This window comes from Sander lucioperca, chromosome 5 (assembly GCF_008315115.2).
Source record: "Sander lucioperca isolate FBNREF2018 chromosome 5, SLUC_FBN_1.2, whole genome shotgun sequence".
In the NCBI taxonomy this organism is placed as follows: Eukaryota; Metazoa; Chordata; class Actinopteri; order Perciformes; family Percidae; genus Sander; species Sander lucioperca.
The window spans coordinates 17,056,347-17,083,380 of NC_050177.1; the positions used below are offsets into that span (position 1 = coordinate 17,056,347).

Below are 27,034 nucleotides of genomic sequence, written 5' to 3' on the forward strand. Positions count from 1 at the left end.
CTATAGATGCGTTCACCACTTCTCCATCCGTCCTTCTCTACAGCCACACGGAACAGGAAAGGACCAGACTAGAGCTGTAACAGTTCCAAATGTTACAATACAATTGTCTCAGTAATAATTGCGATTAACAATATAAATGTCTCTTTAAGTCAAATTTAAAAAAGATGTATTAACATATTACTTTTATAAACAAATTAAAGTTTTGAATGAATTCCAGGATACATCTTTTGTTTATGTCATGTGACCCAGATAATGTAGTAATACAGGTACAAAGCCTATGAAGTAAACCACACCTCTTTATTATCATAAAAGATTGTTTCTAACTGCACTCAGTTCAGTCAACATGCTTTCATCTACATATATCCAATCACTGGGGAGATAAAACTTCACTAAGGCAGTCAACACGTAGATGTGATGAACATCAACAACCATAAATAAACAGTAAATCAATAAATAGGGGATAACGCCCATCACAATTCCCCGAGCCCAAAGTGACGTCTTCATATTGCTCGTTTTATCCGACCAACAGTCCAACATTTCAAATGAACACACCCATGAACCAATTGGTTAAACACAGCCACCAGGTACGTAAACACATGGTTGCTTACAGTTTTTCTCAATTGTTTACACACAAATACAGGTACTTGAGACACAATGACCACAACATGTAACTCATGCACCAACCCACTGAACCAATTCTGCTAAACTACAAGCACAATTCCTGCTTTGCAGTTCTAAAACATTGCAGTTCTAAAACACACATTTTTCAAAACACTACACACAATTCTCTGCATTTGGCACAATTTTCATGAAGAAAAGCTCTTCTTTTCACAAGGAACACACTGCCATTCAAATATGCACACTGACTCATCACATGGGCAAACACCTGTCACACAGTTTTAAAATTAGCAATCAGAGCTTTAGCATAAAAGGGCAACAGGTGAGCTCTTCTGTTTTGGAGAATTTTTTTCTGCCTGGAGATGGAAAGTGTATGAGCGAAATCCACAAACGCGTGTACCTCTTCTCCAAGCTATGGAAGACGCATGTGGAGATATAGCAGTTGATGCTTTTCATGGCTGGATTCGCCATGCTAGGCGATATTTCCCCCGCTGCTTGGCCAGGGAAAACATTGCTTGTGATGTGGATGAGGTGCTGTGGCCAAACCCAAACAGAAGAGAGGATGCAGCATAGTTTTTTATTTTTTATTTTTTATTTATTATTTATTATTTTCTATGTTTTATTTTTTTTATTTTTTTTACAGTAAATTCTTCTGTTGTTTTGTATGTAGACCACTGTATGTGCAACTTTGTGTTGGTTGGGATGTACACTGTGTACGTTGTTTTTGTGGGAAAAATAAAATATATTTGTTACTGTGTACTTGTGGGTTCTGAGTATAAAAACAATATTCTCAAATATTTTCCAACACACTTATGTTTGTACTGTCTGTAGTAAGTGTAACACTGAACCAAAAAAAAGGCCTAAGTCATTATGATGAATGGAGAAGTGTTTTCAGTGTTTTACATTGAGCACATCAGTGTTCAACTGGTTCTTATAAATGTCTATTCATAGGATGGTTTGTGTGGTCATTTGAAAACAAAATACCATTTTGAGAAGAAATAACATTGTTTAGAATGTAAAGTTTCATTTTGCAGGAGAATTGAGGGGTTTTGCCCATTGTGTGTGTTTTTTCATTTGTGTGTAGAGTTCTGAGAGTATGAGGCATGCTTTCAGAAAATGTGTGTAAACAATCGAGAAAAACTGTAATTGTAGACACACCAGTCAGGTTTAAGCACTATATAAAATGCAGCAGGTAAGTTCACCTTTGGTGAACTTATTGTATATTTGTACTTTCTCTGTGTACTTCATTTACAGTACTCTAATCACTGAGAAGTAGAATTGCTAAAAGTGTTTTGGGTTAGCAACAGCAGTGTGTATCTGGTTCAAACATAATTAAGTCAAATGAAACGTGTGTGTTTCATATGGTAACAACATATGGTTTTTATAAAATAGTGTATAGTTTTTGCAAGCGTGTTTCATTTTGCAAAGGGTCCGAGGTGTTCTGCTAATTGGGTGTGTGGTTGTGCTAACTGTGTGTAGTGTTTTGAAAAAGACTTTTCAAAATTGTGCTTACAGTTTTTCTCGATTGTTTACTCTCAGAACTCTACACACAAATGAAAAAACACACACACAATGGGCAAAACCCCTCAATTCTCCTGCAAAATAAAACTTTACATTCTAAACAATGTTATTTCTTCTCAAAATGGTATTTTGTTTTCAAATGACCACACAAACCATCATATGAACAGACATTTATAAGAACCAGTTGAACACTGATGTGCTCAATGTAAAACACTGAAAACACTTCTCCATTCATCATAATGACTTAGGCCTTTTTTTTGGTTCAGTGTTACACTTACTACAGACAGTACATACATAAGTGTGTTGGAAAATATTTGAGAATATTGTTTTTATACTCAGAACCAACAAATACACAGTAACAAATATATTTTATTTTTCCCACAAAAACAATGTACACAGTGTACATCCCAACCAACACAAAGTTGCACATACAGTGGTCTACATACAAAACAACAGAAGAATTTACTGTAAAAAATAAAAAAATAAAAAAATAAAAAAAAATAAAAATAAAAAATAAAAAAATAAAAAATAAAAAATAAAAAATAAAAAACTATGCTGCATCCTCTCTTCTGTTTGGGTTTGGCCACAGCACCTCATCCACATCACAAGCAATGTTTTCCCTGGCCAAGCAGCGGGGGAAATATCACCTAGCATGGCGAATCCAGCCATGAAAAGCATCAACTGCTATATCTCCACATGCGTCTTCCATAGCTTGGAGAAGAGGTACACGCGTTTGTGGATTTCGCTCATACACTTTCCATCTCCAGGCAGAAAAAAATTCTCCAAAACAGAAGAGCTCACCTGTTGCCCTTTTATGCTAAAGCTCTGATTGCTAATTTTAAAACTGTGTGACAGGTGTTTGCCCATGTGATGAGTCAGTGTGCATATTTGAATGGCAGTGTGTTCCTTGTGAAAAGAAGAGCTTTTCTTCATGAAAATTGTGCCAAATGCAGAGAATTGTGTGTAGTGTTTTGAAAAATGTGTGTTTTAGAACTGCAATTTGTATGAGTGTAAAGCAGGAATTGTGCTTGTAGTTTAGCAGAATTGGTTCAGTGGGTTGGTGCATGAGTTACATGTTGTGGTCATTGTGTCTCAAGTACCTGTATTTGTGTGTAAACAATTGAAAAAAACTGTAAGTGTGGCCCTGATCTCATCAGAGATGGCTCTCCTTCTTCCTCTTCTTCCTTCCTCCTCCTCCTCCTCCTCCTCCTCCTCCTCCTCCTCGTTGTTGTCCCCTGTCTCTCCCTCCTCCTCCCCTTGCTCTCTGACCATTGTCGGCATCCATTGTGCAAAACAGGTAATACCTTTGACCTATGTATAGGCCTATACTAAAGCAGTGATTTGTTAGTATTCAGTTATGACATAATGTGTTTGAAAATGTGAGGAGTGTGTGTGTGCCCTGGTAAATAAGTGTAGCATTTTGATTGGTTGTGTTTAGAAAAGGAAAGCAAGTCACTTGCTGTTAGATTTTTGTGTCTTAGGTAGAGAATTGTGTGTAATGTTTTGAAAACAGTGTTTTATGCAATTGAGAACTGAGTGAAAGGCTGAGAAATAGCTTCTGGTTTTGGAGATTTGCTGTGTAGTTTTGCACTTTGAGTGAGAGGTTTCAAAAATCGTGTGACATGAAAAGATTTTGTGTGTAAGCAGTTGAAAAAAACTGTAACAGTTCAATATAAAAATTAAGAATAGGCAACATCAGCAGTTCTAAATGGTTTTATATCACAGGCCATAATGGTGGCGCCCCCTCCCCCCCCCCCATACACCAGTGTCAGGTGAAAATGAAATAAAGATATGTCCAAATTGATTTGTCCAGACAGCAGACCACCAGAGAAACATTTTATTATGTTTCCGTTTACCTTGAAAATGATCACAGTTTGGCCAAGAAACGTAAATTCTTCTTCCTGCAAAAGCCCCAAAGCTCTTTAATTTGGTGCTTGGTGTTCCTGTGAGTTGGATCAGTTTGGGCTCAGTTCAGACCAGGTCACGGTCACATCTCCTCCTCGCTTCTATTTTTCATCTTTTTATCTTTCATTTAATTCTTCGTTCTCTCTCAGTTTGAGAAAGACAATGTGATTTCCTTCGCCGCACTCCTGGCTTCCTATCAAGTTCAGGATTCATTTTAAGGTTCTCGTTCTGACTTCTAGAGCCCTACATGGTCCGCCTCCTGTGTCCATCTCTGTCCTGCTCCGTCCTGATGTCCCCAGGAGGACACTCAGATCTTCTGAGCAGGATAACTGGTTGTCCCTCGCGCTCGACTAAAGACAAAAGGTTTAAAGTGGCAGTTCTCCGCCTCTGTGGAGCTCTGTCAAGTTTCTTTTCCTCCGCTTAGTAATATGCTTAAATTCAGCGGGTTGTCTCGTCTGATCTGAGGTCGTAGTCGCACTCCTGTCTCTGACGTTTCTAAAAAGCAGCTGAAGCCTTAAACTGGCATCTGTCTCATGTTTGTAATTCTGTTTGTTTTGTAGTTTTATTATACTGTTTTTTTAAATTCTTAATGTAGTTTTTTTATGTTTTTGGGTCTTATTTTTCTTGGTTGGACGTCCAGGATGAGGCCGGCTGTGCGCAGGGCCGTGCACACTTCAATGTGACATTGCAAACAGACCCGTGCATGTCTGCCCTGGTGTCTTGCTGTGTGTGCATGTGGACGTTTCAATATTGATATTGGGTATATTTAGACCTTTGACCTCCTGTGCTGCTCCACTGGGTGCTGTGACCTAATGCTGAAGTCATATTTCCTCATCCACCACGTGCCGCTCGCTGCCTTTGAAGTATTTGGTGAGTTCTGAGGACCGGGGCCGGATTGGAAGATGATGGATTCATAGAAAGCGTGTTTTTCATAACACTATGGACGCATCTGGTGAACTGTAAAATATTAACGGATCCTCTTCTCTGGAATATCTTAATCTCTCTTGGCATGTGTGAGCAGACAAGACAGGATGCACGCCCCTGCTGCTGCTGCTGCTGCCGCTGCTGCTGCACACATTCCAGTTCATTTCTGTTGAATGTGTAAGTGGGTCTGAGACATCTTCCACTGTTTTCACTGTGAAACGTGTTGATGAAACGCCCGTGGCTCAATTCCTCATGTGATTGATGTGGATAAAGGCCGTCAAGCTAAACAGTTTGAAGGAGGGGAATACTAGAAGCCCAGCTGTACTGACCAGAGTAGAAACATGTCGGCGTGACTGCCGCTCCTCACTTACCCTCTCATACTAATCACTCAGTTCACACACTACTGCAGCAGCCGCTTGACATAAGTTTGGAAGATGTGGTGGAGACACACTACGCTAGATTTTTTAAGTAAAAATAAACACAAATTATCAGTCTGAATCTTAAAGTATTTCTGCAACAAAGACAGACATATACATCACCAAAGTGAGCCCTTGCAGATATGCTGTATTTGCACAAATGTGTTTCTGGAATCTGATTTGGACAATTCTCCCCATAAAGAGACAACATGAAGAAATCAAATAAACTTTATAAAGATAAATGCACAAACTTCCATCCAAGCAATTGACAACATCCAGCCCAAATCCCAACCCAGTCTCACGGCAGTTTGTGAAATGGTCACGTCATTTAATCTATTGATTCGTGTTCACGGGGACATTTTTCTCGTTTTTTTCGTGGTGGCCAGCACGAAAATGTGAAGTAATGGGAAGAATATTTCGTGATCACAGCACGAATACGGTAGGGAGTAGTATGAAAAGCCGAAAATCTGCATAGGGAGGTTGGTCGGAGTGGTGGATGGGTCAAACAATACAGGGCTTTCACCCGGGAGACCGGGGATCACGTCCCACGTGTGGCGTTTTGTTTCCCCGTTGTTTTCCTAATCACATCCGTCCCATTATTGTCGTGCGTCCCCCGTGGCGTGTGAGGCGTCCTTTCCCCGTTGTGTTTTTCCTAAACTTTGGATTTTCACATGTGACTGTGAAGACAAACAGATGGCAACATATGAACAGGAATGGCATTTTTAAGCATTTATTTTATCTCTAAATGTACTTTTGTAGTACTATTGTATTAACTGTTACTCTGTTTGGTGAAGGCGCATAAAGATTTAAGACCTGTTTTTAGAAGGTGCAGAGAGAGCATTGTTGTACGTAGATACACGTAGATAATTGAGGCAAAATAAGCACAAAGAAATGGAGCAATATTAACTGGTATTAAAACATACTAGTTTTATGGAATTGTCTTTCTTCACAGATTCCAAGCTTCTTGTTTCAACCTTTGTATTTGTGTCATAATTGTCCAAACAGCTTGTCCTAAATGTATGTAACCAAACTGGTGTAGCAATAATGCACTGTAGTTCTTGCCTAAGACTCGTCGTGTTTGGTTTTAGTGATTTTCACCAATAAAAAGCAGCAGTTGAATATGATTATCTTATTAGCTGGATTGTATGATTCCACTGTAAGAAGGTACACGTTACGTCCTGCTCAGATACAACCTGACAATACCAATTACTTTACAGACTTTCAGTGTATTAAAAAAAAAAAAAAAAGATTAATTCTTTACCTGTTTTAAACATTCCAGTTAAACAGATACATTTGCTGATGAAAACAAAAGAGAAACAATGAGCCCTATATGTGCCCCATACATATATAAAAGGAGCTGTGACATCACACCAAACTACCAATATTCTTTTATGTTGCTTGTCTTTCACAGTGTGTGGCAGAAACAGTTATTGTAGCCTGTCCTTGTTTATTTGAAACATCTGACCTTTGAACTTTCTCCAACGCTCTATCTGCCATAAGTTACAGCGCTCTGTGTATGCATCAACTGTCACCCGCTGCTTTTAGGGGCCTTCTAGACTAAACCACCTTGGTCATAAAATAGGTAAAAGTAACTAAAAATGTTAGGCTTGTTTAATGCAGTTTCAAATGAATAAACGTAATAATCCCATGTCCTACAATAAATCCAAGAATGAGCCGGGGCTGAAAAGGTGCAGTGATAGCGTGCACCATTTATCTTCATGCCTTATTATTTTGTTTATATTCTTGTTGATTTTGATTTTTTTTTTTTTTTTTTCTTCCTTGTTTTTGGCGTACTTTTCCTGCTTATTCCTTCAGTTATTACCTACTTGAACTTTTAAGTCTACACAGCACTATAACACTGTCATTGTTTATAAATCCCGTAAATGGGGGTGAAAAAGGCCACTGGGCTTTTTTGGATAGATCTTCAAAAGCCAGCAGGCTGCGTGTTTACAGGCTGGGACAGGGCTGGGCTCAGGCATGTGGAGCCTGCAGTCTTTTACAACGTTGTCTTGTCTGTCACTTGACAGTTGACTGCCGTACAGCTTTCCCCCCGCTTAGCAAACAGTCCTGTTATATTTTCCATTCGAAGAATCCTCGGGGTCACCAGTGCGTCTGACTGTTGGCTGAAGCCAGATGGGGGTTTTCCTATAAACAAGTGTACAGGCTGTATTTATACAGAATGTGGCACCTGACGCCATAACACTCATGACACTCTGTTTAGTGGCCAAAGTTGCCATAAGTCACTTTAGAGAATTAAGTAAATATTTTCATTATGGCCGTGCCATTGTTTATTATAGAATGGCAAAAGTTCTAAATCTCGCCAAATCCTCTGTTAAAAAATCATTTAATAACAACTTGTCTAAAGTGAAGCGCCATGTACATAGAGCTGATTCCTTTTCATTATTCGCAAGTCGATTTAGTTTCAAACAAATCCAGAAACACCAGCTGTTTGAGCAGCAGTGTGAGGAAAGGCTCAGGTTGGAGCACAGCATTACACAAACCATAGACTGCATTCACACAAGGATAAAAGCATACCTCTGGCCTGTTGAGCGGCACATTGTCTCATTCAAATACAGTATGTCACCCATCACAGATACATTCCACTCTGCTAAGTATTATCGTGCTGCTGGATTAAAGCAGCATGAGACAAGAGGATGCACTGCACAGAATTGGATGCTGAAATCATTGGAGATTACCATTTGGCCTGATAATAGTGTGAGGAAGAGTTCAGTCTTGGAGAAAAGCCTTTACGATAAAAGCATTCCAGCAAAGAGTGTTGGTCAGTTTGGTGGAAGTCATAAACAAGTGGACCTGTAGCTAAGCTGGAAACAGCCAATTATGGTGCTCCCATCAACATGTACAAAACACAGAAGGAAGGATCATAATGAGCTCAGCCGGAGGATCCCCCATATTGATTGCAACATAAATTCACAATCATCAGTTGGAAATCCTGGACTTACCCCAATGTAAATATCACAGGCCATGAAAGCCTCCCATACATTTGGCTGTGCTTCAGCTCGGCTGGTGGTCGCCAACAAGCCCCAGAGAGTGTAAGACAAGCATGGAAGAGACAAAAGGAGAGAAAACATACCAGATGTGACCGCTCAAATGAATAATTCATCAATGAAAGATGAACAGGACTGATGAAGAGATTCAGTTAAGGCTGAATGTGTGAATCTCTGGCTCGAAATAGAAAAACCTCGAAATAGAAAGCATTATAATTCACCATGACATACTGCAATCTGTATTTTTTCGTCCAAGTTAAATTAAACAAATGCTCAATTACTGTAAAGCTGCTCATGAATGCCACAATAAATGTGTTGGTGCATAAGTATACTATAGTAGGAAGTAGACTAGTAGTAAACAACAACCCACCTGTGGTGCTCATATAATGTGAAAGTAGTTCCTGCATATTTTTCCTTTATATGTCATTGTCAGATGAATGCAATGAGAAAACATCAGTGCTTTACTTTTCATAAAGGCCCCATACTGTTGGTATTGTTAGAAATTTAAGACGTCTGTCCCTTTACAACAATAAACTTTGGGGGGATCCATCGTCCTGTAAAGTTTGCATTTCATGTGCCAGTTTACGAACATGAACATCAAAGTGGAATAGCTTCGGAAAAAAGGTAGCTATTGAGCTTAGCTTGCTAACTTGACTTCATTCTTTATTAATGTTTCTTCAACAGCTGCTGTTATCGGCAGCTCCTGCACACCGACAGTGTCACGTTCATCACACATCGAGGACAGGGTCTATGGACTTTTAGCCATCACTCTTTCCTGGGTCTGGGCATGGTGACGGCAAATTACCAGACTGTCAAAACACAATGCTCGTGATTCAAATCACAATACAGAGTAATGTAAAGGTATTTTATTGTCACATACACCTACATGTAGTAACCCATCCCTCAAGGGAGCAGTGTGCAGCCATTTACAGCGGCTGGGGACCAACTCCAGATCTGAGCCAGAGCCTTGATCAAGGGCACTTACTGGAGAACCTAGTACATGTTTTTTGATGGTGGGGGAAACCGGAGCACCCTGAGGATACAAACTCCATGCAGAAAGGCCCGGAACGACCTGGATTTGAACCCAGAACTTTCTTGTTGTGAGGCCACAGTGCTAACCATTGGGCCACCATGCTGCAAGAAGTAACTTATTGAGTTCTCAAATCAGAGATGGGACTAAGTAACAGTTGACAATGCCCAAAGTTGGCCATTGGAATTGTAGTGATACTACGAAATATTTTTAGTGCCCGCCCACACTGATAAAGTTGGAAAATAGAAGTGGCTCTAAATACTACAATACCTATGAGCTTTGACCACCAAAACACTTCAACATGTGTGCTAAATTCTTCCAAATTGACCCAGAATCCAAAAGTGAATTAATTTAAGCTGCAGATTTTGTATTCAGGTTCCTCCACACAGGGTGTCTGCGGGGTTTTAAAAAGTATTAAAAGGTAGTAAATCAAATTAGTAAAAATGAAGGCCATTAAAAGGTATTAAAATGTATTAATCGCCATTTTACGAGGTATTCATTTTTTGAATGATTTTTTTTGCAAACTATGAGTTGTCCATTTGTTTTATTATGTCTGTTTAAGGTGATCTTGTAAAGTTCGTGTGATATTACATCCTATCCCGCATCGGGTGATAGCCTATCTTTGCTTGACAAGCCAAACCCACATCCAGATGTTGGGTCTGGGAACACACCATTGGCAGGGCTCAATCCGAGGGGCGGGATAAACGATTGTCTTTCAAATTCCCTCTGCACCAGAGGTGTCAAGTAACGAAGTACAAATACTTTGTTACCTTACTTAAGTAAAAAATGTGGGTATCTATACTTTACTGGAGTAATTATTTTACAGCAGACTTTTTACTGGTACTCCTTACATTTTCACCCAATTATCTGTACTTTCTACTCCTTACATTTTAAAAATAGCCTTGTTACTCCTATTTTCAATTCGGCTTGTTTTCAGTCCGCCTTGTCATCCTTCAAAAAAACACCAAAAAAACAAAAACCCGAAATGATTGGATGCAAAAACAACTCCTTTCAAATGCGCTGCAAGCTCTGCGCACCCAAGTACCACAAGCTAATTAAAATACTTATAGGCAACTAGTCATCATATCTTCCGCTCCATGAAACACATGTTAATACTCAGTAGTACACATATATGGTTCTTTAATGTATTTGCATTGTACTAAAATGTGTTTTGTGCAAAAAATGCATTTATGCCATTTTCAATGGGCATAAATGCGGCTGAAACAGGTGCATCCCAAACTTTTCAACATTAACATTTTAACATAACATTATAGTCATTATGGCCTTTAGAAAAATGTTTTTTTTGGGGAGATGGGATAGTGCACTATAGGCCCCTGTGGCGCGACCTAAGCTTTTGTCCTTAATGGCATTTTTTCCCCCTTACATTACTTTGACTTTTATACTTTAAGTAGTTTTGAAACCAGTACTTTTACACTTTTACTTGAATAAAAAGCTTGAGTTGATACTTCAACTTCTACAGAAGTCTCTTTAAACCCTACTATGTATACTTCTACTTGAGTAATGAATGTGAATACTTTTGACACCATTGCTCTGCACACAATAGGATAGCACTACAACCAACCAGAGCAACGAAGAAGGTAGCGGAGCTAGTTGATAGATTAAACTTTTGCCATATCCGGTATAAGAAAAGCTTAACTCCAAGTCTTCCAGAGTCATGACCAAAGCCGATTCGAAAGGCCGCTGTTCGCCAGCAGCAGCAGCCATCTTCTTTGTTTTCAAGTTGTTTGGATCCCACAAAGATGAACAGAGATCCTGAGTGGTGCATCACACAGATGAAGAGTATAGTGCAAACATTCCTCCAGGGCAAGCAGTTGGCAGGTGGCATCTCAGCTGGTAAGAAAATATTGTATAGGGACAAAAGAAGTGGATAGGTTATTCAGATTGATTAAGGACATGTGTTAGCGGTCTCAATGTGCAAGGTGGTTTTGTGCATTCTATTAACAGTGTGGAAGTGGCATTGCTTTTACCTAAATAATTTATTTGAACAAGTTCTGAAAAAAATCTACTATGCAATACTACCTCTCTATGTAGAGATGTATCATCACTTTCAGTCACTATGACCACTACTACGGTCAGAAACACTGTGCCAAAATATGAACAATAATGTCGTTGTCAACGGGCTTATCTGCTAATGTTAGCTACCGACCGTTACCTTGAAACCATCCAGCAAATAGACGGTACCGTTACCTGAATCCAGTGATTTAACGTCACCGTTCATTTTACATACAGTTTAACAACAGAACAAAAGGCCGAGTGAACATTACTAGCTATGTTTTTCATGTTGGTTTTGAGCGGAATGCAGCCCCACTAACCTGGAAAATGGTTGATTACTAAATCTAACACCCTCAGGAGGAGGCAGAAAGACAAGAAAGAGGAACTGACGCAAGTTGATAAACTTGTGGAAGAAAAAGCAATTCAATTGAAGCACGTACCATGAGATCACAGGTTCACTTTGTTTCAAATGGTTATAATGGCATCATAAGTTCAAACAGTGAATGCTTGTTTGCTTGTCTGTTTGTATGTCTGTTTTCTTGTATTTCACTTGCCTCATGGGATATTTTCCATGTGTACTCATTTGTGCATAAGGTGTCTGTACATACAGAAGGTTCACTTAGTTTTAAGTGGTTATAAATGGCATCAGTGAATGCTTGTTTCTTTGAACTGCTTCAGTGTATCATTTTATTTCTTCTATTCATTTTATTCTAAAGGTGGAACAAATGCAAGATGTTTCCAAAGTCAGTGAGTCTCAATCTATTCTGTTGACTTTCCCTATCTGCATTGTTCTATTGGCCAAGAGGGTGTAGCTTTATAAATCTTAAACTCTGTTTAATGGTTAGAAATGTGTTGCCGTATAAACCTGCAACTCAGTGGCGTGTTGGTTTTAAAAAATATTGAGAAGGTATTAAAAATGGTATTAAAAGGTATTGAATTTACCTCCATGATTTCTGTATATACCCTGTCCACAGCTTAAAGTGGCCATATTATGCTCATTTTCAGGTTCATAATTGTAATTTCAGATTGTATCAGACTAGGTTTACACGGTTTAATTTTCAAAAAACGCCATATTTTTGTTGTACTGCCCATTGCTGCAGCTCCTCTTTTCACCCTGTGCAGGTCTCTGTTTTAGCTACAGAGTGAGACCTCTCAACTTCTGTAAGATCTTTGTTGTCAGTCAAACATGGGCAGTAGCTAGGTAAGGATTACATTAGCTAGCTAGGTGTTTCTGCAACTTCGGCCTGTACAAGGCAGGATTAGCCAGGAGACTTCTTCTAAATGAGGGCGCACTTCCAACTTTGTGTGGAATACCTGCAGAACAGGGACATGTAAGTAGTTCTATACAATTTATTATGTAGATTAGGGTGAATTTGTGTGTGTTGTAGCAGTGTTTTGCCATTGAGAACGAGTTAGCATGCTAGCGCTAGCATGCTAACGGTTATCCCCCTAGGCCCCTCGTCGCCCCTTGCACTTTTTATATACAGAGGCTTGTACCTTCAGCTTTTAATTAAAGTACCAAATATGTTTTAACACACACATTAGTTATTAACGATTAATTTTAATTTAACTTTAACTTTGAGGGTTTTAACACTAAATCATGTATTAGGCCTCTAGCCCTGTCAAACTTTAGTTTTGGTTTCGAGGCCACAGTTAAAGACAAAGGGGTTTTTAAAGGGGATAGTGTAGGCCCTGGCCTCCTGCACCACTGTAACAAATATCAGAGTTATCTTTGATTAGGATTTATCCTTTAATGCCCACATAAATTAAATCTCAAGAACCGCCTTTTTTCACCTGCGTAACATCGCAAAAATTGGGCACATCCTGTCTCAAAACGATGCAAAAAAATAGTCCATGCATTTGTTACTTTGAGGCTGGACCATTGTAATTTCTAATTATCACATTATCTATAAAATACAGAATTAAATTTTAAATCCTTTACTTGACCTACAAAGCTCTTAATGGTCAGGCACCATCATATCTTAAAGAGCTCATTGTACCTTATTGCCCCACTAGAGCACTGCGCTCCTAGAATTCAGAGCTACTTGTGGTTCCTAGAGTCTCTAAAAGTAGAATGGGAGCCAGAGCCTTTAGCTCTCAGGCTCCTCTCCTGTAGAACCAGCTCCCAGTCTGGGTTCGGAGGGGTACCAAAACAATCTTTTTTCCCCACCGTCTTCCCTGGCATCGTGTCAAGAATATCTGCGTCCAAACGGATCCATTTGTAAATGACTCAACACGCTACTTCATATTCCAGGCCTATAGGTGGCACTGTTTCTGCTACAAAAATTCACCAAAAAACGGAGAAGAAGACGACGACGAAAATGGCTCAATATCTTCTCCAGCAGGAACACAAGCATGTAGTCCGCCATTGTTGTTGTTTTTGTTGTTGTTGTTATGAGACGTCGTCGTGGGATAAAAGGTCGAAGGCTAGAGGTCGAGGGGTGTGGCGATGACATCATCAACACGCAAGTATGCGGCTTCGCCGTCCAAACGAAGCAAGGGTGGTGTTTTCGAATTATTTCACCAGGAAAGGTCTTGTGTGTCGCCTCGCAGATTTCCTTGGATTGTGGTGGCACCTGGATGGTGGATGCGCCTTCTGCCGTATTCCTTCTTGATGTTCAATGCTACTATAATTATGAGTCATAGTTCTTCTATCATTACTGCTATTATTATTGCTACTCTTTGTCATTATATTCCATCATGCCCACTGCTATAATTAGTATAGTCATATTTCTATTATTATTATTATTATTATAGTTAGTTATTATTGTGGTTGCTGTGCATCCCTGTTCTGTCTGAGGTTTCTGCCTGTTAAAAGGTTGTTATTCCTCGCCGCTGTCCCCACCAATGCTTGATCTTGGGGAGTGTGGTCTAGACTTGCTCCATCTGGAAAAGTGTCCTGAAATAACTTCTGTTATGACTTTACATTACATTACATGTCATTTAGCTAACGCTTTTATCCAAAGCGACTTCCGTATGCTACGTATGTCAGAGGATGCACGCCTCTGGAGCAACTATGGGCTAAGTGTCTTGCTCAGGGACACATTGGTTGACGTATCACAGTGGGAATTGAACCCAGATCTCCCACACCAAAGGCATGTGTCATATCCACTGCGCCATCACCACCCAGATTTGAAACTTGAAATAAAATTGAATTAAATAGAAACATTACATATGATACATATTTTGCAACATCACTGACAAAATCTACAACATGGCATCTTTAAGTGTGACATCACACGAGCACATTCAGTGAGCAATAACTTAAACAGTGCCAGGTAATAAAGATTAACATCCCAGCATGCAGAGGATATAGGAGGGGTCGTAAACATCCCGAGGCGAGTGGCTTTCTACCTTTCCAGTCACTCCTTAATCTGGGAGTGATTAGGGAGAAGGGCAGATAATACGACAAGCATTCGGCCCGGCCAAGGCAATCAATAAGAGAACAACTGTTAAGTAGAACTTGCTATCAGCTCATCTCAATGGAGCTCCAAGTGCCACGTGTCTTGGCTCTTATTGTGTTGACACAGAGATACGGGCCACCATTTACTCACCACTGGCCCAGATAGCATCAGACTATAACCTGGTTCTTTTGAAGACAGCCATGTTTTCCTTTTCTCTTTCTTTCATCCACACTTCCACACATCCATTTCAAGCCTTTCAGTAAATGGGAATTTTTCTTCCTGCGAATCTTGTGATTCACTGATAGCTTATCATCGTATGAGCTAATATTAAACATCATCATTGTTGTCCTTTGTCTCTGAGGCAAGGTTTCTAACCTAACCCCAGTGGGGGCTGTCACTGTTGTATAAATTGCCAGAGAAGGCCCTATCTGTGTCTGGGTGGGCTTTTAAGCCAGGCCCATCAGTTAAGGCTTCATTAAAGTGGTTCCTCCTGATGCTCGATAGAGGAGTCCCCTCTAGCCTTTTAACAGTCTCGGATTTACTGTAACTGTTGTCTTGTTTCTGAGGTAAATGCAGGGCTTTGTTATTGTTTGCCCCGGCTGACGTTTATGTACAGTAGAGCGTGCAACCCTTCTTTATTCCCTCAACCACACTACATGTAATCTGTGTGTCAAGATATGGTCTGAGCAGATGTTGTTTCCTGGAAGAGGCAACTGGAATCCCAGAAAACTGAGAGGGGGCATCCTTATCTGACTTTTTTTCTTCTTTTTTTTTCTTTTTTTTTTTTTACAACATTCCACATAAATATGTGACTTCAAATTCATGTCGTGAGAGGGTTCAACGATATCCCAGGGCTGTCAGGTGATAACACACCCTATGGTGGCCATGTTGAAGGGGTTTGGCAACACAGGCTGCGTACAGCTGGTGGTTAAATTTGCTTGGCTTTATGGACACAATTGAACAGACATAGCAGGGGGGGCTGGTTTTAGGATGTGGGAATGATTGAGCCCATGATCATTTTATTGATGCAACTTTGCACATTTGTATTATTGTAAATTAGGTGTGAAAACGGGTGGAAAATAGCACTTGTGCCACAACCTGGTGCAATGCATCTCTCCTTGTTCTTATACAAGGTTAATGTTTAATTGTGCATTGTCCCTGTTTACATACAATTACATTCCATATTACATTACATTCTCTTAAAGTTGACTTAGTTATGTTTTTGTGCTTAAAGGCAATTCCCCACTTGCTCCCTCAAACATATAACCAGGACCAAAGGACCCTCTGACCCCCTCATATATGTTATGTGTATATATGTTGAAATGGATCTTGGTGGCTTTCACAATATACCGGACTGAAAGGTTCAAGGTGTGATCATTCCATCTCATTTACTTTGCATCTGGAGCGTCCTGGGATCAGCCTGTTTCTATCTTCTAAATACACATTAAGTATAAATCTATGCTGTTTCATCCCAACATGCTATTTTTCTTGTTCCTGTTGTAAAACTGTAGCCTTGATAATAACCCAACCCGCTGAAGGAGCTTTTTTAAAAACTTGCTATTTTTTATAAGCCGTTCCATACATTTATAAGAGTTTTATTGTCCTGTAAGCATATGAGCAGTTCTCCAAACAGAGCTTATTAAAGAAAACAGTAATGTATGTTTGCGGTGCCCTATGGTACAGGCCTCAGGAGATGATGTAGTGTAGGGAGCGTAGACAGGCTGCACAGAAGATTTGGCTTGTCTGGGATCTGAGTAAGAGGCTCATTTTTCACATCGACACCTTGTGGGGGCTCTCTAAGCTACTGAATCCACAGAGTAGATGTGTTTAATATTTGCTCAGGAGCTAGTAGGGTCTGCTCTTTGTAAATTGTGTAAATTGATATGTTGGCAGCAGCGGCTGATGGAGGGATGCATCTGTGTGGCTGAAAGCGGGCTTAAAGGGCTGTAAACAAACAGACACGCACTCTGCCGTGTGCCTGGGCTCAGATGGACCTCTGGAAAGAAACAATACAAAATCTGTATTCTGCAAACACTAACATGGCTGCACTCCAGCTCCCTGCACCACTGAGGATTGCTCAAATGCAAACATTCAAATGGCTGTTTGCTGTGTCTTTCATGCTTTTTCAAACTCAATTAATGTTGGCTCTCAAACAGCTGACTGAGGTAGTAGCCGGAGTCAAGTGCTCCAAGTATGCTCTCTCATTTGCTCTTGTTCTCTTTCACAGGTGAGTTGAGGTGACCCGAGAAGAGATGTCCTCTGCTGGGGAGTGAAGTGTGGGCCATGCATGCTGGGAAATGCTCTGAGGTCCTGGTCACTGGTCCAGAGGACAGACTGTGTCCAGGACACCTGCAGGGGGCTACACAGGGCCAGTGGACGGAGAGAAGGAACCACGCACTGAAGAAGCAGTGGCCGTCGACAGAGGACCAGAGTGGTAGGCTTCTCTTTTTGAGATCCAAGCCCGATCAAAGGATCCTGTTCACTTAGAGTAAAGGAAGACAAACCCACCATTAGCTCTCATATGATTGACTAAGTGTTGATCATATGAATGCAGGGTTTTTACTGACTCAGAATGGGCCTTTGGGGTGTGACCGCACAACAGCAAGCATGATCTGTTCTCGTACAGTAAAGGCAATAAGTCTGTTACCTTATTTGAGAGAAATCTATGCATGTGCCTGTTATTTCTGACAATTTCATAATCAAAAATGCATATTATGCTTGAGTAAAGGAAACCCCAAATAACAAAACTGCTTAAAAAAAATCATATTAATATTTAAATACCACCGTTAAAATCACAGAAAGAGTCCGGTACAGCCAGACTCTGGACAGTAAAACAGAGCTCAGCGCTGCTATTCAAGTTTATGTTCTGCTTCTTCGACGGTTGTTTGTAGAATTGCTGTTTTTTTCTCACTTCTCATGATTTCAGCACTGGTGGTCCTTTGGGGCTGGCTAAAACCTCTTTGGGGGGAGGGAAACCCTGGATTGTACTGAATGCCATGGCAGTTTGAATCCCAGTAGTTCATTTAAAGATCAATAGGCTTCTTCCTGTGAGTACAGTCTAGTGTCTGTAATTCTCTGGTTGGTAGTGATGCTTTCATCAGAGTATACCAATGTTCCAAACACAATCTGATGCTAGCTGTGGGCTTCATGTTTCCAGACCCTGTCAATCAAATCTTAATAAACCACACCCACACACCCTGAGTTTTGGACTGACATTCTACGAAAAATACAGATGTTTTTTTCTGAGCTGTAACTTTGATTGTAGCTTATTTAATGGTGAATATTTAAACGACCCATATTTACTTTGATTGTTTGGCGCTGCCTTCTAGTGGCAGTAGTAATTATGACTGAGGAGCAAAGCAGGAAGTCATGTCACTTTACTGTATTAGGACCAAGGGGATAAGCTTCTCCTCGGACCGCGAACCTCCTATGGCACCATTTTGATGCTAACAAGCCATCACCTCCCGTTAGCATTCCATTGACTCCCATTCATTTTGGCGCCACTTTGACAGCGAATAACTTTACATCTGAAGCGTTTAAAGACTCTATTTGCCCATTGTTTATTTCTAAAGAAACACAATAATGTATAAAAGGCTCCATTACCTTGTACTTCACGTTATGGCTCCGTAGCAGACGTTTTTGTAAAAATAGGCTAACGATTGTGTCATAACCACGCGACTTACTGTCGCATAGTAGAGGAATTACCATATAGTACAGGAGAAGCGCGCAGGCAGTTTCGTTTCACATTAGCTGTTTAAGTGTAATTACTAATGTTAACTAGCATTTTAGTTAGCAATAATTAGCCTGTGCCTATGTTATCTCCTTACATATACCTACGCTCTCCGTCTCTGCAATATTCGGAATGATTGAGATTTCTCTTGGCACAGCTACCAGAAGACTTACAACTTTCAGACACGTTGCTCACGGCACATTTACGTCGTCTCTCTCAGTTGGAGGCTGCGCAGTAACGCTCAGCGCTCACCGGAAAAGGACTTCTAATATCCTTCACTGGTCTCCGTCCAGAGCAACGGGATCTGTTGGTCCATTCTTATATACTGTCTATGATTAGGACCCAGAAAGTCTGTTAAGGTGAAGGTGGGAGGGATCAAACAAAAAAGGAATTGGTGAGGTTTTTTTCTGTTCTGTGTCACGTGCGTAACCTGAGGAGAAGTAACCTAACAAATATACTGATTTTAACCCAAACCAGTATCTTTTTTTTTTAAACCTAAGTAGTTTTGATGTCTAAACCTAACCAAACTGGGACCGTTTCACAACTTTACTGATGTGTTTAAAATAGTGCTGTCAGTTAAACACGTTATTAACGGCGTTAACGCAAACCCATTTTAACGGCGTAAATTTTTTTTATCGCAAGATTAACGTTCTTTTTGGCCTAGCATACTTTGTAGTTTTTTTCCACATGCTATTGCAACAACTAGTAACGTTAGAAAAACTACAACACCACACCGGATCTAGCTAGACCAGAAACAAAACAACAGGCACTCCGCACACACTTGTTTGGGCTTGCGAGCCGGCCAAAGAGTAGTAGGCTAACGTTACGTTTTGAGTGGATGGCGACGCCGAAATGGATGCCAATAAGATTCTGAATGGAAAGTTTACTTTTTAAAAGTTGCCAAATGGTTCCATTGACAAGACCAAAGTGATCTGTGTGTTTTGTCGTTGTGAACTGAGCTATCATCGCAGAACGTCCAGTCTGAAATACCACTTGATGGCCAAGCACACAGCTGATGCTAATTCTCCGCCCCCTCGTCAAAGCCAGGCGACAAAAGCACAAAGCAAGCCGATCCACTTTTCCATGTTGATATGAGCATTAAAGTGAGAAAAAATAATGGGACAAAAAGAAATCAAGGGACATTTAGAATAGATAAAAATGTGCGATTAATTGCGATTGATTGTGAGTTAACTATGACATTAATGTGATTAATCGCGATTAAATATTTTAATCGTTTGACAGCACTAGTTTAAAACCTTCTCTGGTTTAGATATGAGGACAGAAAACTCTCCTGTGGGTCATATTTCCTGCCAACCCCTACTATTTACTTCATGAAACGTTCCTATGGGTCGTATTAGAGGGGAGGAATAAACCACCTACATGGTCATATGGTTTGGTAGGACTGGTTGGTATTTAATGTTACAAATAGTTTTCAGGGGCATTAAAGCATTTTAAATATGCAGGAAGACTCAGAAACAATCTGTCATAAAGCAGAATAAAGTGTAAAGATTACAATTTTCATTTTAATCTAAAACTTTTATAGTTTACCTATAATTTAAGAAATGGATTTAAGCAATTTTTTTTTCAAGCCAACTGGATACAATTGTGGCAAAGTTGTTTTGTCAAATATTTCATACATTTTAGTGTTTTAACGTCACTTACCATCTTTTCCATTTCCAATACTCAATTTCAATACTTGAAACTTTTGTTGCAGTCTATTTTTTTTTTTTTTCGTACTATCTCAAACGTTTGGATTGGCTCTTGAACAAAATAACTGAATGTGCTGCTGCACAGTGCCATGAACAGTGTTCAGGAAGATCCCCGTAGTGTGGAGCCACTGCTGAACAGAGACATAAAGCAACAGTTGATCCTGCAGTCAACAAAATGTGCACTGTCTTTGGAGATTTGACTCTTTTTGGGATGAGTATGCCATCCGAATGTGATGATGTCTCAGTGATTTGTGTGTTATCGTTGACTTTGCCTCTCAGGACTCATTTAGATGTAGAAAAGAGTTCAACAGTCATGGTCCTGCTGACTGTGAATAAGTTTTAGGCAGAAGGATTGTTGTTGTCTTGGACATTCGGTTTCAGGGACACTAATGGTAGCCTTCCAATGATTGAGGAAGTTGTCTATATCTATTCAAAAAGCTGGGAGTAACACACAAGACAAGCTCACCTCAATTTTATCAGCATTATTGTTGTTTCAAAACTTCAGAAAGCAAAATCACGAGTAGCATATTATTTCAGCCCACGTACATGCAGCAGGTAAAGAAGTATGCACGTCACACATCTTTGCCAAGGAAGTCCCCGGGCCAGATAGAACACGGTTGTTTGAACATTTTATTGAATCCATCTGATGACTAATCCATTCTGAAATATCTCTGCTTTTCAGCTCCACAGCCCAAATCAACCTAGCTTAAATGCCACTGGCCTAACAGGGCTGAAGGTGAAAGTATCCAAGGAATCCTGTGATTTAAATCGCTATTTTAAGACTGATGTATCCCTGCAGACGCTCAGGATAGCCAGAGCAGCACAACATTTCCCTCTGCGCTCCTAGACCCTACAGAGTTTTCCATGATGTCATGTGTGGCGCGGGAGTGAGAGTAATTGCTGAGGCAGATGAACATAAACTGGAATCTCCTCAGACTCGGCCATTGATTCAATCATCTTGTTCTTCAAATCAGCCAGAAACAAAACGAGTGCAGAGGCCAGACTGTGGCTCCTCATGTTCCTGCCAAAGACTCCAAACACAAATGAAAGATAAGACTGTTACTGACATCATTTACTGCTGATGGATACAGCCGAAACGCACCGAGGACAGCTCATTAAGTCAGCAGACTGACTGCCTGTTACTGGATATAAGGTCAATATTAATATTAAGGTTTAGGTAGTCTATATCCACAACTAGGGTCAGGTACCGTTCACACTTTTATCGGTACCAGTACTGATGCCGGTACCTCAAATTTGGTTCTGGTACCCAACGGTATCTTTTTTTGGTACTTTCCCTCTGTAGTATCAAAAAATAATTTCAGTTGTAAAAGTAATTACAAACCTAATCATACAATTAACATTTTGTTATTTCTTTAGACCATTTTACACTGAAAACAAAATAAACAAAAATAAAACCCCTCCCTCTCCCCTCCCATACCCGTCCCTACAACCTATTAAATTAAATAAATATTCATTATTCTTGTATTTGTATATTATTCTATTTTTCTTTATTCTTTATTCTATGTTTTATTTTCATGACCGTTTTTAATTGCTCTTATGTTTTATGTAAAGCACTGTGAATTGCCTTGTTGCTGAAATGTGCTGTAGAAATAAAGTTACCTTACAACCTCAGCCTGTCAGTCATCACCAGGGCATAGAAACCACTGCTGTGCCTGCTTGTCTCAGAGGAAGTGTAACTGCACCGTGACCGCTTTCACCTTTCCATTAATATCATAACGCTGTCTGCGTAAAGTTTTTGAAAAGTGTAACCACACTTGCAACCGCTTTACCGGCATTGCCGTGACTCACTGTAACTTAAACAAAACTGCTGAGCCGATCTAGTTTGCTCGAGTTTGCTCCGTCCGCACATCTGCATGTGTGTGCGTGTGTGTGTCGGAGCTCCGCTCTCTGTCAACATGCAGAGAGGTCAGATAAGCTATATAGACAGGTACCTATATAGTATAGACTGGGTAAACCCAGCCCGATCTGCCGGCGATTTGATTTCGCCCTGCAGTTCAGGCTGGAAACCTGTAAATTTTTCTATCCTGCTTCCATTACAAATCTGCGGGGACCAATCACAAACTGGCTTATCCACCTGGCGTGCTATTGGCGGTGGTGGTTTAACACAATGACGATAGAGAAGCAACGGCAAGCAGCTTTTTGTTTACATTCAACATGGCTGGTAACCAAAGCGCAGCAACCCGTTGATGCTGCTGTCGCTGCTGTTTTAAAACGTCACCCAGATCGTTGGTCTGATTGGTTGAAGGACTATCCAGTTGTGTACAGAGTCATTTTAACTATGCCCGTTGATCACTCCTCTTGTGCAGTAGAAAATACAAAGAAGACTCCCCAGAGTAATGTTCAATCTTAAAAGATTGAGCTTGGTCTGGTGATAGCCAGACTATATATAGTAAGCACATTAACTCCTCCTTTCAGTGGCAGTTTTTAATTGAACAACCCCGTCAGCTGCATTCTCTGCAATAAGTGTAGCACAGCCCATGCACAATGAGATATTGCACAACTAACATATTGCCCAACCCCAATAGCCTACATATTGCACAAATGACACAATGTACTGACATAATGCACAACCCAAATAGTCTACGTATTGCACAACTAACATATTGCACAACCCCAATAGCCTACGTATTGCAGAAATGATATAACGCACAACCCAAATAGCCTACATATTACACAAATGACACATTTCCACATAACCTATGCAGTACACAATGACATATTGAACAATCCAACAGCCCATGAATTGCACCACTAACATATTGCATAACCCCAATAACCTACTTATTGCACGATGACATGGTGCACAACCCAGCCTTTGTCCCCTGCCCTTGGGGGGCTCCAAAGAGTTTCAGGCTCGGCTCTTTGTCAGGAGTAAATGTTGAGAGCTGGTATCTTATCACAGGGAGGTTTTCTCTCTGTCAATTGACCTTAGTTCAGGCGTTGTGTTTCTGTAGTGATGATATACTTTTGTAAGCGGTATAAATGGCAATACATCTCCTGGCTATATTCCTAGAGCAGGAGTGTCAAACTCTGTTTCACTACAGGCCACACTGGAAAACGAAAATCACGCCAATAGCCATACATGTTTAGTTTATTGCTTTACTTTTATTTAATCGAAAAATTCAAATATCTTTGACTGTGTTATTGCATGTCTCATATAGTCTTCTCACTTACAGTTTGGTCGACTGTTTGGTTGAAAAAAGTGCCCATAAGGTCTATAAAAGGTGACAGAAAGGTCTGAAAAAGTGACAGAAGTGTCTGAAAAAGCGACCAAAACTTCGGGAAAAGCAACAATAAAAATGAGGTGGGCCAAAATTGATTGTGAACCTAAATTGATATGCATGCTGGATCAAAATCTGCGAAGGGCCGGATTTGAGTTTGAAACATGTGTCCTAGAGCTTTATAAGAGTCCAAATGATGGCATCAGTAACTCTCTGTTTGGACAGAACTCACAGGGTGCTAGAGGAGGAGTATTTGTCTTCAGAGCTTGTCATACCAAAAGGAAACCCTATCTATTTTGTCTTCCATTAACTCATTCATTTCATTCCTTCTTTTATTTCATAGCACATAAAGAAAGAACATTACCGGAGCAACATTAACAATAACAGAATATGCAAGAGGAGGCCAGAAGCCTGTTTTGCGTCATCTACTGTGTTTTCTGTATATTTGTGTTAGGCTCACCTTGAAAACGAGATGTTTTTTCTCCAGGGATTCACGCTTTTAATAAATGTCTCTATTTTGCATTCAAGGTGTTACTCTTGTACTGCTGCCCACGTACACTTTCAAGGCCTGCTCCCTTTTGGAAAGGGCAGTATTCCTCAAAAGCTTGTTTTTCATCTTTGCTTTCATACTTCAGCGATCATGTAAATGAAAATGATTCTTTTGTTTGCCATCATAAGACCAGGCAGGAATGGAGAGGCAAGGGAAGAAATGAAACATATTTATTCTTTTATCCTTAATTTTAAATAATCCTAATGTTCACTGATTGATCACTTTGTCCCTGAACTAGGTCTGTGAATGCCAAACATGTCGCAGTAAACATGCAATCAGACTTCACTGGCCTCACATCACACATGTTGATTGGGTAGCGTTCCCTTTGCTCAGCTGAAGGTGTCCCAGCACCAGTGTAACTCTCCACTGGGTTTAACATCAAAACAGAGGTTTACCGGATACAGATCTGGGCTACGCTCTTTTCATTTAGTCAAATAAGAGTGGAGGAGAGGTCCGAGTGGGTAGGAACGTTGTTTGGCAGCTCAGGACTCTCTAACACCTGCAATAAAACAACTCTTATTGCTCCAGTCTGGCTTTTCGTGCAGCACCTCGTGGATTCCACACTGATTTGATGGTGGCCGGCGTTGTGGAGATTACTCTCATCTGGAGGAGATTAGCCAGTGATGCTGATAGACATGATCAGCCCAGCACTCCATCATCTCATGTAGTTTAACATCGGCTCTGCACAACTTGCATGTTGATGTAGCGCTGTGCCCGTAAACTGGCTGATTTTCATCAGAGGAAATGAACTTAGCTCTTTGATTATGGACAATTATGCATTGCACAACAGCTTTAACCCCATGCCTGTGGTTACAATATGAACTTGGTTCAGGAGAAAAAAAAAAGATTTTAAATGAATGTAATGAACAGATATTACTGTAGACATGATAAGAGCGGCCTGCTCTGTGAACACAGAGAGACACACATGTTTACCTAAGGCTTTTCTGCAGACCGGCCAGGCCTTCTATCTTAGCCACCATCAGCATAAAACCTCACCGCCATAACAAAAACCAGCGTTTTAGTTTTTTAGCAACAGGTGGAATGTGTGCCGATCTTTTCTGCTGTTGTTTTTAGCTCCTAATTCATCCGTGAAATTACTCACATGTTCATTCATCATCCGAGCGAAGCCGAGAGCAACAGGCCCCGAGACCAGAATCAGTTGATGGATAGAACATTATTACCTCAGTCCACACGCGCAGTAAACACATTTATTATTTATCAAACCAGTCTGTGTGACGTGATGAAAAACCAAATGGGAGAGCATGAAGTAAATACTTGTATTCAATACGAAGGTTAGAAATAAATACAAACCCAGGGTCTGTTTGTAGTGCCGACCCAAGTTTGTAATTGGTTTCATATTTAGTTATGCTACAGTAAAACTTATTGAAAGGTATACCAGGGTTCTGTGAGCTCAGACACATAAATAAATCTGTTACCTTTGTTGCAAAACGCTGTGTTCCTCCTCATGCCAAGTGCTCTGTTGACTGGACATTGATCGCTGATTCTTTTTTTTTTGTTGGTTGTAAGCTTTGAAATATTTGCCTGCCTGGGCCAAGTGCTGTTCACCTATCTGGAATGTACAGTTAAAATTGCTTTGCAGCTAATATAAATACAGGCCACGGCTGTTGTAGTGCAGAGAGATGGCAGGCCCTTGTGTGGAGTGCAGGCAACTCTTAGTCACAGGCTCTTCCAGTGAAGTAAAAGGTGGCCATGTTAGCTTTTATGTTGATGAATGTGTAAGTGAGCGTGTGTGTTCTGCTGCTGCCCTCGGCCACTGACAACTCATTTAGAAGATGAGGTCACCGTGGAGAAGACTTTGCTGTGTCTCAGTGGTCCTCCAAGACACTTAATCCCTCAGAGAGCATTTTTTGGAGAGGTCCATTTAAAAAGATAATTATTAAATAAATAATCACACGAATAAATAGTGTAACATTTAGAATTTAGTTCTACTCATACACTTGAAAAAAGAAATTAATAAAACATTATTTAGAAACACCCTTTTTCAAAAGTCTGTTTTATTTCATAATGTCACTTTCCATTTTATGTTTTTTTGTATAGGGACCAGTATGTAGAATAGACCTTTGCCAAACACCACAGCATTTATAGCCTAAGCTAATTTGTAATGCACGTCCCGAGATGGACCCCTTTTAAATACAATAACTCAACACTTACATAAAGACAGTAAAGAACACAAAGTCATCAATAGATACATACCTTAAAATGCAAAAACTCACAAGGAAATACAGACAAAACAATACACAACACAAGCTGATACAATAAATCACCAGATTATTCACGACTACATGACTGCTCCCTCATCAAAAACAGTCTCAAAAGAAGTTTAAAATGATCCCAGTCAAGTTCAGTAGGTAACAAGTTCCACATATTGATCCCCCGAACAGAAAAGGCTGTTTGTCCTAATAAGGACTTACGTAAGGACATCTTACAGTTCCCGTTGAATGCTCCACGCGATACAGAACCCAAAGCTCTGAGAGGAACCACTAGGTCAAACACCATATATTTGTTGTACTGCACATTGCTGCAGCTCCTCTTTTCACCCTGTGTGTTCAGGTCTCTGTTTTAGCTACAGAGTGAGACCTCTCAACTTCTGTGCCATCTTTGTTGGGAGTCGCACATGCGCAGTAGCTAGGTATGGATCATATCAGCTAGCTAGCTGTTTCTCTAACTTCAGTCAGTTACAAGGCAGTATTAGCCGGGAGACTTCTTCTAAACGAGGGCGCACTTCCAACTTTGCGTGGAATACCGGCAGAACAGGGACATGTAAGTAGTTCTTTTGTAGATTATGGCAAACTTGTGTGTGTTGTAGCAGTGTTTTGCCATTTAGAGGGCTAGCCCCCTCATTTCGGCTAGTGATGTAGAAAGCCCTACAGATTTTGAACAACTCACCCGGAGACTGAAGGCAGGTTACTTTCAGAAAACTGTATCTCACTCAAAACAGCATGGATG

General features: G+C 40.3%; 1 protein-coding gene across 4 annotated transcripts in view; it reads left to right on the forward strand.

Moving 5' to 3' along the window:
• The window catches only part of myocd (myocardin), a 149,706-nt gene that overhangs the window by 60,375 nt on the left and 62,297 nt on the right, over window positions 1-27,034 (forward strand). For all 4 annotated transcript variants that reach the window (XM_031323995.2, XM_031323996.2, XM_031323998.2 and 1 more), the window contains exon 3: window positions 17,064-17,270. In XM_031323995.2, coding sequence (XP_031179855.1) covers window positions 17,120-17,270 — 151 coding nt within the window. In that variant the 5' untranslated portion in view covers window positions 17,064-17,119. The remainder of the gene's footprint in view (window positions 1-17,063; window positions 17,271-27,034) is intronic.